Below are 13,813 nucleotides of genomic sequence, written 5' to 3'. Positions count from 1 at the left end.
TAAAATCACTTTTGATAAGCCATTAGATGACTACGAATGTATTTAATGTGACCTTGCTCTGATATTAACATTTTCACAGACCACAGAAGGCAGACCCTTACTGGTTTTTCATTATCCTTTCCTGCCATGGCTGAAAGCCCAAATGATGCCACTTTACTGACTCTGTGCTCTTTTTTCCCCCCTACTTTAATGACATCCTTTCAACACCACAAATCTTCTGACAGATTATCTTCTCCACAGGCAGGCAGCCACATCCAGACCTTGATGGGCTCCCAAAGCCTTCAGCATCGTAGTCGGGAGCAGCAGCCGTACGAGGGAAACGTAAACAAAGTGACCATCCAGCAATTTCAGTCGCCATTGCCCATTCAGATCCCCTCTTCACAGGCCACTCGGGGACCTCAGCCCGGACGGTGCTTAATTCAAACTAAAGGGCAAAGGAGTATGGATGGATATCCAGAGCAGGTGAGAGGACTTCTTATAACTGATGAATTTCTAGGAAATGTTTGGGTAAGTCCCAGCAGTCCGTGGTTTGCCTTTCCTCATTAATGTAGCTTGAGACACGTTCATGCGTCACCGTGTTGAATGGATTGAAGCCCTCTTTGTAGCGATTTTACTGTCATTTTCAGTGGTTAAGATCTACAACATATAGTAATTGATGGTTGGTTAAAATGCCCATTTCACATAGAGAAAAATTGATGAATTGGGATAGTTTTTCTGGTTTATCCTGCACCTTCTTCTACCTACTCTCAACTCTGATTTAGCTTTTCAGCACAGCTTTTGAATGTTACAAAGTGCTTCAGTGAATTAGGTGTATTAACCAAGGCTTTGGTGAAATTAACAGTGTATAAAGTAAACTGTATATTCCCTTCTATTTATGGGAATTTTTTTTTTTAGGTTTTGTCTTCTAATTGTTGAATAACACAGAGATAAATCTTTGCTATGATCAAAATGATAAAGCAGTTATGAGGGAAACATTCCCGAAATGCTCCAAAAGCTATTGATAAATACCATGTAGTTTAAAAAAAAAAAAAATTGCTGCTCTTCTGACCTACCTAAAATTAGGATTTGGTTTTCCATTGTAAAATCTTATTTTCTTCCTTGAACATTGAATAGGCTCTCATCTTTTGAGTCATATTAAGCTTAGAAAGTAAGACAAGAAGATCTTAATACTCTCAGAAAATTAATTTCCCTTATTTCATTCTGCAGATAATAAGGCAAAGCTCCTACTGACTTCACTAACCCCTTAATATGGTTTGTAAAGGTTTCACTTTATTATTGCTTACTCAAAGCTTCACAAATCACCCTTCTCATTTTCTAAACATATCAAATAAGATTATCTTCATTCTCCAGCTTTTTCCTTTATGCTATTAACAGTCATTTATTATTTGGATCCCAGCTGCTCTAGAAATCTCCTGTGTTTCCTAATACCCTTCTTGAACCTGAGATTATATATTAATCATTCTCAGAATCATGGGTTTTTTATGATAATTTTCTTCCTATCTTGCCTTGATCTAGGCCAAGTGTTAGATTTAAGGTAAAATAAAGCAGACAGATGTCTTTAATCAGGTAATGAGTTGAGGTTTTCTAATTCTCTAGAGATTTTTAAAAGTTAATAAAGTTTTAAATTATGCTTTACCACAGGCATCTTAGGTTAAAAATTGTTCATATCCTCTTCACTACAAATACTATAACTTCAATCTAATTCTCTGATTTAATTATTCCTGTTGTTAGCAGGCATAATTAATAAAATAAGTTATTACAAAAGTTCTTTCTCCCACAATCAGCACATTTAAATCCACTGAGATCAATGCCTTCTGTTTCACCTACTTTTAGTGATAGGGTTAGTATTGTTATTTGTTGTTTAATTGCTAAGTCCTGTCTGACTCTTTTGCGACCCCATGGACCACCAGGCTCCTTTGTCCATGGGGTTTTTCAGGCAAGAATACTGGAGTGGATTACCATCTCCTTCTCCAAGGGTTAGTATTAGCATGCAGTTATTCTGAACATTCTAAATTTAAAGGCCTTTTAGCGTTATTACTCCAAACATACATAAATTATATAGCTTGACTTAATGAGAGGATTACTGTTTTAATTCACATAGTTATTAAATTTAAAACATCATAAAGAATGCATTTATAGTCATTGAAAGTGTTTTGCAGCTCTAAAAACATGAGATGTCTTTCAATTTGGGAGGTGAAAACTTAAACATTCAATGTTTACATTAAGGAAAGTACTTAAATGTAATTACTTTTTAAATTCCCAGGTTTTTTTCTGCCTTGGTTTCATGCTGAAATGGTTTGGAATGCTGAGATAAAAACTTTGGAATGAACATGAGGAAGTCTAAGGAGACTTTAAACAAATAGTACTAGTCCCCAAACGATGCCCCCCCTTTCCCTGAGTTACAAATCCAGAGACAGTTTCTCAAAACATTTTTTATGATGCAGACTAATAATTATCCACTACCAGCAACCCACTCCAGTGTTCTTGCCTGGAGAATCCCATGGACGGAGAAGCCTGGTAGGCTGCAGTCCATGGGGTCGCACAGAGTCGGACACGACTGAAGTGACTTGGCAGCAGGAGCAGTGGCAGGCTGACACATAGTCATCCTGGCTCATTACAATGTGCATCTCTTCCCAACTCCACCTTCAGTGACATCACACTGATAAATTGAAATTGTGAGGATAATTACACTAGGGAAATCAGCAAACACTACAAACCAGGGCCCTGACCTTCTCTCAGCCAGCTCTTAAACATTTTCCAGCACATCACCAACTACTACACTGTTTTTTTCATATCTGCCTTTTTCTAACCTCTCCACTTCTTCATTCAGCTCTACAAGGGGTCCCCAATCTTTTTGGCACCAGGGATTGGTTTCATGGAAGACAATTTTTCCACAGACCTGGGTGGGGGGATGGTTTGGGGATGATTTGAGCACAGTAGAGTGCACACTCCTGTGAGAATCTAATGCCAAAGCTGATCTGACAGAAGACGGAGCTCAGGTGGAAACGTGAGCAACGGGGAGTGGTTGAAAATACAGATGAAGCTTCACTCGTTCATCTGCCACTCACCTCCTGCTGTGCAGCCCAGTTCCCAGTGGGCCACGGGCCAGCACCAATCCATGGCCCAGGGGCTGGGGACTCCTGCGCTATAGCATTCAAAGAATGCTAGAATACTAGGAATAGGTCTCAGAATTTGGAGTTTGAGTTTAATGGTACCTTTTACTAAAGTGTGTGATTCTGGCCAAGTCTTTAACTTTTTCATGAGGTTCTGTTTTTCTCCTTATAAAATGAGAACATTACCACCCACCAACAACACTCAAAAAGTTTTGGGGACAGTCAAATGATTCAATTTTACACATACAAAGGCACATGCAAAATAAGTTTGGCACTAAAGAAATTGGAAACAAAAGAAATAGAAATATAAGATTTTAAGAATTAAAATACTAGATGCTGCTTAATGATTATCAGTACCAACCTCCCTATACAGGTAGAAAACAAACAAAAAGAGGCTGAGGAGATTATATAATTCACTCTCATAATAAGAATACTTTATGTATTCTTTACATTCCTAAGTCATTTTTCTTTTGAAAACTCAGACCTCTCTAATATATGTGCGTATGCGTTAAAAGCAAGACGTTTTCCGTATTTAGCAAGAAAAAATGGAGGAGAATATTTAAAACATTTAAGATTCTGTATAGTTTCACATGAAAATTATAGAGCAGTGATTGAAGTGCAAAGACCCAGGAAGTAACTGACAATTTCTAACATGGGTTTTAGACACATAAATCAAAATACTGTATCTTCATAAGACATTTCTAGTGGTGCATTAAAAAGACCAGTAAAACAGTTTTCTTAAGTGATTACAGCAACAGTGTAAAATTTGATCAAGTACTATATAGAAAAAACCTAAGTCATTCATAATTTTTAAGTGCAAGGAGACATCATAAAAATAGTACCAATAGATATGCTAGGTATAGCATAATAAAGCATAGTAATTTCTAATAAAGTTTGGAGATTTTTACTTTTACAAAATAATCACTTGGGATATCCCTGGTGTAGCAGTGGATAATGCTTAATTATAATTCTTCATTAAGATTCTAATTCTTAATAATCATCCACCTGCCAATGCAGGGGACATGGGTTCGATCCCTGGTCTGGGAAGATTGCTCATGCTGCAGAGCAACTAAGCCTGTGAGCCACAAATCCTGAGGCCCACACACCTAGAGCCGGTGCTGCCCAAGAGAAGCCGCTGCAATGAAGAATGACCCTGCTAGCCACAACTAGAGGAAGCCCACACAAAACAACGTAGACCCAGCACAGCCATAAATAAATGAATAAATAAAAACTTTTTTAAAAGCAATCACTTATTGGAATGCTATAGGTATAAATGACACAACCAATTACAATGAATCTACATTTTTTTTTTTTAATTCAGGGAAAAGAAGTCTGAATGAAAATAGGAAAAGAAGGGACAACAGTTGCCATATATTAAGTGCCTACAGTATTCTTGCCTGGAGAATCCCAGGAACAGAAGAGCCTAGTGGGCTGCCGTCTGTGGGGTCGCACAGAGTCAGACACGACTGAAGCGACTTAGCAGCAGCAGCAGCATGCCATTTATATTACATATAGTGTATCTGTGCTATATATACCAGGTACCTTGCACACAGGCCTGGCTTCAGGATGTGTGATCTGTAGAGCTGCACCAAGTCCTGCACTTGGATGGGCCCTGCACTTGGTTTAATGCTCTGCTGTCACTAACTTGTAATTCTTAATAATCATTAAACAAGGAGTCTCATGTTTTCATTTTGCATCAGGCCACACTAATTATATAGCTTGTCCTGATTACATATACTCTTGCACTTAGTCCTCACAATAATCTTACTACTTTTTATAAATGAAGACCAGGGCACAAAGAAAATAATTTGTAAGAGGTATAAGTGCTCAAGCTGAAATTTTAACCCAGGGCTGTCTAACCCAGAACCCAAGCTCTGTGTATCAGTTTTACTATTAAATTAACCATATGAATCAGATACTTGCTGTGGCCTCAGTGTCCCCTTCCGTCAAATAATATTAATAGAACCTGTTTCAACTACAGTTCAGAGTTTTAGAACTGCTTTAAGTTCAGTTCAGTCACACAGTTGTGTCCAGCTCTTTGCGACCCCATGAATCGCAGCATGCCAGGCCTCCCTCTCCATCAGCAACTCCTGGAGTCCACCCAAACCCACGTCAATTGAGTTGGTGATGCCATCCAGCCATCTCATCCTCTGTCGTCCCCTTCTCCTCCAGCCCTCAATCTTTCTCAGCATCAGGGTCTTTTCCAATGAGTCAGTTCTTCACATCAGGTGGCCAAAGTATTGGAGTTTCAGCTTCAACATTTGTCCTTCCAATGAACACCCAGGACTGATCTCCTTTAGGATGGACTGGTTGGATCTCCTTGCAGTCCAAGGGACTCTCAAGAGTCTTCTCCAACACCACAGTTCAAAAGCATCAATTCTTCGGCACTCAGCTTTATTAATAGTCCAACTCTTGCATCCATACATGACCACTGGAAAAATCATAGCCTTGACTAGATGGACCTTTGTTGGCAAAGTAATGTCTCTGCTTTTGAATATGCTATCTAGGTTGGTCATAACTTTCCTTCCAAGGAGTAAGCGTCTTTTAATTTCATGGCTGCAATCACCATCTGCAGTGATTTAGGAGCCCCAAAAAATAAAGTCTGACATTGTTTCCACTCTTTCCCCATCTATTGCCATGAAGTGATGGGAGGATGCCATGATCCTAGTTTTCTGAATGTTGAAGCCAAAAAGTTTAAGCCAACTTTTTCACTCTCCACTTTCACTTTCACCAAGAGGTTCTTAGGTTCTTCTTCACTTTCTGCCATAAGGGTGGTGTCATCAGCATATTGAGGTTATTGATATTTCTCCCAGAAATCTTGATTCCAGCTTCTGCTTCCTCCAGCCCAGCGTTTCTCATAATGTACTCTGCATATAAGTTAAATAAGCAGGGTGACAATATACAGCCTTGACATACTCCTTTTCCTATTTGGAACCAGTCTGTTGTTCCATGTCCAGTTCTAACTGTTGCTTCCTGACCTGCATACAGGTTTTTCAAGAAGCAGGTCAGGTGGTCTGGTATTCCTATCTCCTTCAGCATTTTCCACAGTTTATTGTGATCCACACAGGCAAAGGCTTTGGCATAGTCAATAAAGCAGAAATAGATGTTTTTCTGGAACTCCCTTGCTTTTTCAATGATCCAGTGGATGTTGGCAATTTGATCTCTGGTTTCTCTGCCTTTTCTAAATCCAGCTTGAACATCTGGAAGTTCACAGTACACGTATTGCTGAAGCCTGGCTTGGAGAATTTTGAGCATTACTTTACTAGCATGTGAGATGAGTGCAATTGTGCGGTATTTTGAGCATTCTTTGGCATTGCCTTTCTTTGGGATTGGAATGAAAACTGACCTTTTCCAGTCCTGTGACCACTGCTGAGTTTTCCAAATTTGCTGTCATATTGAGTGCAGCACTTTCACAGCATCATCCTTCAGGATTTGAAAGAGCTCAACTGGAATTCCAACACCTCCACTAGCTTTGTTCATAGTAATGCTTCCTAAGGCCCACTTGACTTCACATTCCAGTATGTCTGGCTCTAGGTGAGTGATCACACCATCGTGATTATCTGGGTCATTAAGATCTTTTTTGTACAGTTCTTCTGTGTATTCTTGCCACCTCTTCTTAATATCTTCTGCTTCTGTTAGGTCCCTACCATTTCTGTCCTTTATCAAGCCCATCTTTGCATGAAATGTTCCCTTGGTATGTCTAATTTTCTTGAAGAGATCTCTAGTCTTTCCCATTCTGTTATTTTCCTCTATTTCTTTGCATTGATTGCTGAGAAAGGCTTTCTTATCTCTCCTTGCTATTCTTTGGAACTCTGCATTCAGATGTTTATATCTTTCCTTTTCTCCTTTGCTTTTCCCTTCCCTTCTTTTCACAGCTATTTGTACAGCTTCCTTAGACAGCCATTTTGCTTTTTTGCATTTCTTTTTCTTGGAGATGGTCATGATTCCTGTCCCCTGTACAATGTCACGAACCTCCATCCATAGTTCATCAGGCACTCTGTCCATCAGATTTAGTCCCTTAAGTCTATTTCTCACTTCCACTGTATTGTCATAAGGGATTTGATTTAGGTCATACCTGAATGGTCTAGTGGTTTTCTCCACTTCCTTCAATTTCAGTCTGAATTTGGATAAGAAGTTCATGATCTGAGCCACAGTCAGCTCCCAGTCTTGTTTTTGCTGACTATATAGAGCTTCTCCATCTTTGGTTGCAAAGAATATAATCAATCTGATTTCGGTGTCGACCATCTGGTGATGTCCATGTGTAGAGTCTTTTCCTGTGTTGTTGGAAGAGGGTCTTTGCTATGACCAGTGCGTTCTCTTGGCAGAACTCTATTAGCTTTTGCCCTGCTTCATTCTGTACTCCAAGGCCAAATTTGCCTGTTACTTTATGTAGATGGAATAGGTACTGACTGGAACTTACATGAACATGTACAATGCTTTAAAAAGCAAAAATACTCAACAAATGGAAAGTTTTATTATCAATAAAAATTTACCTCTGTATCCCTTAGTGTGGCCTAAAGAGCTAATGAGTTTCTAATATGATTAAAGTAGTTCCATATACCCCTGAAAATACATAATAAATTCTGCTACCAATGATACTGAATGGATTTAAATGAATGTCATTTTGTAGCTAGCCAGCACACTTAACTTTTTTTAACCTTAAAGAAGCACTTAGTAAACTTTGATTTTCCTCCTGAATGATGAAACTATCTCAAGTTTCAAACTACCCTTCACAATAAGACAAGGCAAAATATCTAAGAATTCTAATTTAATACACTTATTTTTACATATTCATTTTTCATAGAAATTAAGTAGAAAGTCTGTTTTCAACTCTATAATTAACATAAAATATATGAAAGTGATTTTTTAAAGCATAAAGTACTATCCAGATTCAAGGTATTAGTTTCTGTAAACTAGAAATCTGATGTATAATAATGGATATCTTTTTTAACAAATTACCTTCAACAAACTCGTGTGCATGTCACTTGAAGTGCATTATCAGGGAACTCTACTTAGAAAAGGGATTATATAAATGACCCAGTTTTGCTCTTTTTTATGGCTGAGTAATAAATATTCCATTGTATATATGTAACACATCTTTATCCATTCCTCTGTTGGTGGATATTTAGGTTGGAATCTATAAAAATGATATAGACGACCTTATTTTCAAAGAAGAGATAGAGACAGAGGTAGAGAATAAATAAATAGATATCAAGAGGGAAAAGAAAGATGGAAGGAATTGGGAGATTGGGATTGATATATATATACTATTGGTACTGTGTATAAAATAAAGAGCTAACGAGAACAACTCTACAGCACAGGGAACTCTATATAATGCATTGTAATGATGTGAATGGGAAGGAAATCCCAAAGGAAAGGGATATATGTATACGCATGGCTGATCCACTTTGCTGTACAGTAGAAACTACACAACATAGTAAAGCAATTGTTTCAACAAACAATAATTAAAAAAAAAAAAGGGATTATAATGCATAAACTATTTTGATTATTGACAAATATAATAGAGAATCATAGAATTGTATTAAACAATGAGTGAAGAAAAACAGAGTGAAGACTTCATTCCTTCCCATTCCACATGAAAACTCTTAGCCATCATATCCATTTTCTTAGCTTCTCCCTTTGTTTCCCAGTGCAAGTGGCTATTTACCTTATCCTCTTCTTCTCAGTAAAATAATAATACTTTATATCAGTTTTTCTCAACCTCAGCTGTACTTCAGAATCTTCTCAACTTTTTTATTGAAGTATAGTTGATTAACAATATTATTTTAGTCTCAGGTATACAGCATAGTGATTCAGTATTTTTTCAGATTATTTTTCATTATAAGTTATTGTAAGATATTGGCTATAATTTCCCATACTATATAATGTGTCTTTGTTGTTTATTTATTTTATACATGATGGTTTGTTTCTGTTAATCCCACACCCCTAATTTATCTTTACCCCCTCGCCTCTTCCCTTTGGTAACCACAAGTTTGTTTCCTATGAGTCTGTTTTTGTGTTGCATATATATTCATTTGTATTATTTTTTAGATTCCGCATGTCAGTGATATCCTACAGTATTTATCTATCTCACTTATTTCGTTTAGCATAATGCCCTCTAAGCCCATTCATTTTGTTGCAAATAGCAAAATTCTATCCTTTTATATGGCCTTTTACATTGTGTATATATACTACATCTTCTTTATCCATTTGTCTGTTGATGGGCACTTGGGTCATTTCCAAGTCTTGGATATGGTAAATAGTGTTTCTGTGAAGATAGCAGTTCATGTGTCTTTCTGAATTAGTGTTTTCATTTTTCCTGGATATAGGCCCCGGAGTGGAATTGCTAGATCATATGATAGTTCTAGGCTTCCCTGGTGGCTCAGATGGTAAAAGAATCTGCCTGTAATGCTGGAAACCTGGGTTTGATCCCTGGATTGGGAAGATCCCCTGGAGAAGGGAATAGCAACCCACTCCAGTATTCTTGCCTGGAGAATCCCATGGACAGAGGAACCTGGTAGACTACAGTCCATGAGGTCACAAAGACAGCACTTTTTTGAAGAACCTCCATACTTCTGGAGGGAGGTTGTTCAGGAGCTTTGAAAAACACTAATGTCCCGGCCTCATTCCCAAAGAAACTGATTTCATTAGTCTGAATGTGAGCTGAGTGATGGGAATTTTTGAAACTCCCCAGGTGATTCTATTGTGTAGCTAAGGCTGAGAAGTGATACTTGAGATATTCTACAGCTCAACAATTTACCAGCTGAATAACATATTGTTATTAACACTATTTCGAAGCATACACAATTCATACATAACTTGTTGAGTATTTTTAAAAGAAACTGAAATAAACTTTTTCTCTTTTGCAAATGTATAAGTGAAGTGTTAGTCACACAGTTATGTCCGACTCTTTGCGACCCCATGGACTATAGCCTGCCAGGCTGCTCTATCATGGAATTCTCCAAGCAAGACTACTGGAGTGGGTTGCATTTCCTTCTAAGGCAAAGCATATTTGTATATATAGAACACATAGACTCCAAAGCATAAATAGGAAAGAAAAACAGCCTGATGCTTCAAATGTTTCAAAATCCTTTCATATATTAACTGATTTCATCAACCAATAATGTGATGGATAGAGCAGTGCCTGTTTTATTGACTAGAAGCCTAAGATTTGAAGAAGCAGAGCTAGAATTAAAATCCAATTTCATGAGTGTACCACATTATGGCCAAACACAGGGATCAAGAGTAAGCTCACACTGGAAGAATAAAAATATAAAAAACTACACTCTAGAGTTTCTGTCTGCCCCAGACAAGAAAGAGGATATACCTGCTAATGAACCTAATACATCAGGATGGCCAGAGCTGCAGAGCTGTCTCCTACCAGGAGTATACATTCAAACTAAAGTTTGTGCCTGAAAGAGGACTTGTAACATTACATTAGAATTATATTAGAATAAGCTCTATGAGTTATACAAAGCAGTTCCCATCCATCATATTCAAGGACAAAAAAAAACAAAGCTCAGAAACCCTCCCTGAAGGAGATGCTGTAGTGTACCCCGGAAGAAATCACTTTTAATACTTAATAATATGTGGAACATATAATAATTCATGAAGCAATTGGCTAAGACATGATTTCAGACATTTCTTTAGATACTCTGATCAGCTGCCTGACGGGCTCACAGGGTTTCCAAGTGAGGCTTTCATCAGTCGGGACCAACTAAAGAAAAAACCATTATTCTGAATGCTTAATAGTTTAATATAAGAAGAAAAACTTGGAAATATTTTGGGGTTTTATTTATGAATTTTTAAATTAAAAGGCAATAATTAAATAAAAATTATAGAAAACAGATATTAAGATGGTTTTAATGTATATTATTTACTCCAATGATTTCAGGGACATCCCATACCTCATCCTGTTCCACTTAAAATACAGCTATTAATTCCTATTTTCCTCATAGAATTTTATTCTTCAGTAACCACTCCAGTGTTCTTGCCTGGAGAATCCCAGGGACGGGGGAACCTGGTGGGCTGCCGTCTATGGAGTCTCACAGAGTCGGACACGACTGAAGTGACTTAGCAGCAGCAGCAGCAACGTTAGTACTGCAATTCTGAAATTACAAATCATAGTGCGACACAAATAATGTCTAACTCATCACAACCAATTCTACAAATTGACTTAAGAATTTTATGCAGTTATTATAGATAGTGGCATTCAGTAAACACTGTAGTAGGAATCAGAAGGCCTCTCTCAGTGTTCCACTAAGTATATGTATGGTCTTGGTTTCCGTAAGTGCAAAATGAAGGAAATGAAGTGAATAACCTTTTAAATTCATTTACATACTAAAAAAAATGAGTTTCTATTTTCTAGAAACATACAGAGTTGGCAATTTTTTTCCTGAAAATCTAGAAAATGCTACTAGAAGGATTTTATTCATCAATTTCTCTTTTTTAAAAAAATACTTTTATTTATTTATCTATTTTTGGCTGTGCTGGGTCTTCATTGCTGCGTGGGTTTTTCTCTAAGCTGTGAGGAGCAGGGGCTACTCTCCAGCTGCAGTGCGCAGGTTTCTCGTTGCAGTGGTTTCTCTTGCTGCAGAGCACAGGCTTCAGTAGTTGCTGCACGTGGGCTCAGTAGTTGTGGTTCCTGGGCTCTAGAGCAGGAGCTCAATAGTTGTGGTGCCCGGGCTTAATTTCTCTGAGACATGCAGTATCCTCCCGAATCAGGAATCAATGTCTCCTGAACTGGCAGTTGGATTCTTTATCCCTGAGCCACCAGGAAAGCCCCTATTCATCAATCTTTCTATTAGGATGTTTCTTCAAAAGAGTTAATGAGCAATTTAGTTGGACCTGCATCTCTAATTCACAACAGAAAAAAAAAATGAAAACAGAAGGATCAAAAATAGTAATTGTTCTTAAATATTTATATATTTTCTAATTATTATACTTTCTTGAGTCTATTACATAGGCTTCTTAGAAATTCTGGAAATGCAGAGTTTTATGTAGATTTTATATAATTGTTTAGAATTCTTTATCACACAAGCCCTGTTATATAATAACCCATAATACCAGGTACTAAAAGTAAAAGTAGCAGCAAATTTAATTTCAAGCCTAATTTCAGTACCACGAAGCATTCTCTCTACTTCTGTCAAGTCCCATAGTCAGATCCCCATCATCATCTCTCAGCATGTGGCTTGACCTCTTTCTTTAAATTTCTTCACTTGGCTGTCACTATTCTACTGTTTTCCTCTTTCCACACTAACCTTTCCTTTTTTTTTTTCCATTAAGATGTTTCACTCAAGAGTGGGTTCTCTGACCCAGATTTCTTTGTTCTTTTTGGGGGTATAGTTGCTTTACAATGTTTCTTTTGACAATGCTAAATTTAAGAATCCTTGTAGCTCAGTCAGTAAAGAAACTGCCTGCAGTGCAGGAGACCTGGGCTTGATTCCTGGGTCAGGAAGAGCCCCTGGAAAAGGAAATGGCAATCCACTCTAGCATGCTTGCTTGGAGAATCCCATGGATAAAGGAGCCCTGGCAGGCTACAGTCCATGGGGTCACAAGAGTCAGACATGACTTAACGACTAAACCACCAAAGACAGAAGAGCCTGGTGCCCTACAGTCCATGGGATTGAAAAAGAGTCAGACACGACTTAACAACTAAACAACAAGTTTCAGAAATTCACTGGACATTCAGATTGAGATATCAACAAGTGGGTAACTGAATATAAACATCTGAAGTACAGAGAAGAGGCCAGGGCTAGAGATATGTAAAATTTGGAGTCATCCATCCTGGAGCTGAATGAAACCATATAGGTGTGTGTTGTTGTTCAGTCACTCAGTTGTGTCTGACTCTGCAACCCCATGGACTGCAGCACTCCAGGCTTCCCTGTTCTTCACTATCTCCTGAAGTTTGCTGACTCTTGTCCGTTCAGTTGATGATGCCATCCAAGTGTGTATGGATACAAAAGAGAAGAGGGTCAAAGTCTGAGCACTGAATCACTCTATCATTTAAAGGTCATGAACAGAAGAGGAGCCAATCAAGAAAGAATGCCCAGTTTCTGCTGTACAGTGAAGGGCCTAGCCACTCTTTTTTTTATTTCTTTATTGGTAGAAAAATAGCTCAAGAGCTTCAAACCCTCTCAGACTTAAAACTAGCAAGATAGAGCAAGATTCTCTTTCCTGAAAATCCCAGTAGGCTTCTCATTCCTCCTATTTGATCAGGTTACTTGCCCATCCTATAATAAATGATATTTTTAGGAGATACAGTGCTTTGTTTTAGGTCTAGATAACATTATTCACTGAAAGCATAGAGACTAAAAATAGAGAAGTGAGTGGTTTTCAAAGAGAATTGGAGATGATAGCTGCCAGACAAAGAATGAATGGCTCTTGAGCAGCAAAAACAGCAGGTATCCACTGAAAGCTTCATAAATACACACTGCTAGCAAAGGGAATGGTCTCTAGAACAAAGCACAGTAAGCAAGTTAACTACAGCATCACCAGGTATCTTTCTGTAACGCAACTCTCTAATCTTGAATTACACCTCACACACATCCATGCATGTGCATGTACACACACATGTTGTTCATATATATAAACACACAAGGTGCAACAATTTCCTTTATTCTTGTTACTAGGCTTTAGAGCACTGCAAGACCAAATCAGATCACTGAATTCCAGAGATTATAGATTATGATTCACAGAGC

The 13,813-nt window shown here is 37.9% G+C and overlaps 1 protein-coding gene across 1 annotated transcript in view; it reads left to right on the top strand.

Annotated features, from left to right (window-relative positions):
• The window catches only part of LRRC7 (leucine rich repeat containing 7), a 622,375-nt gene that overhangs the window by 559,027 nt on the left and 49,535 nt on the right, over positions 1-13,813 (top strand). Inside the window, exon 23 of the mRNA XM_061411605.1 lies at positions 241-462. Within this exon, the coding sequence (XP_061267589.1) occupies positions 241-462 (222 nt within the window). The remainder of the gene's footprint in view (positions 1-240; positions 463-13,813) is intronic.

This window comes from Bos javanicus, chromosome 3 (genome assembly GCF_032452875.1).
Source record: "Bos javanicus breed banteng chromosome 3, ARS-OSU_banteng_1.0, whole genome shotgun sequence".
Lineage (NCBI taxonomy): Eukaryota > Metazoa > Chordata > Mammalia > Artiodactyla > Bovidae > Bos > Bos javanicus.
Note: the sequence above shows the minus strand (reverse complement) of the source record. Positions and strands in the feature narration are given on the sequence as shown.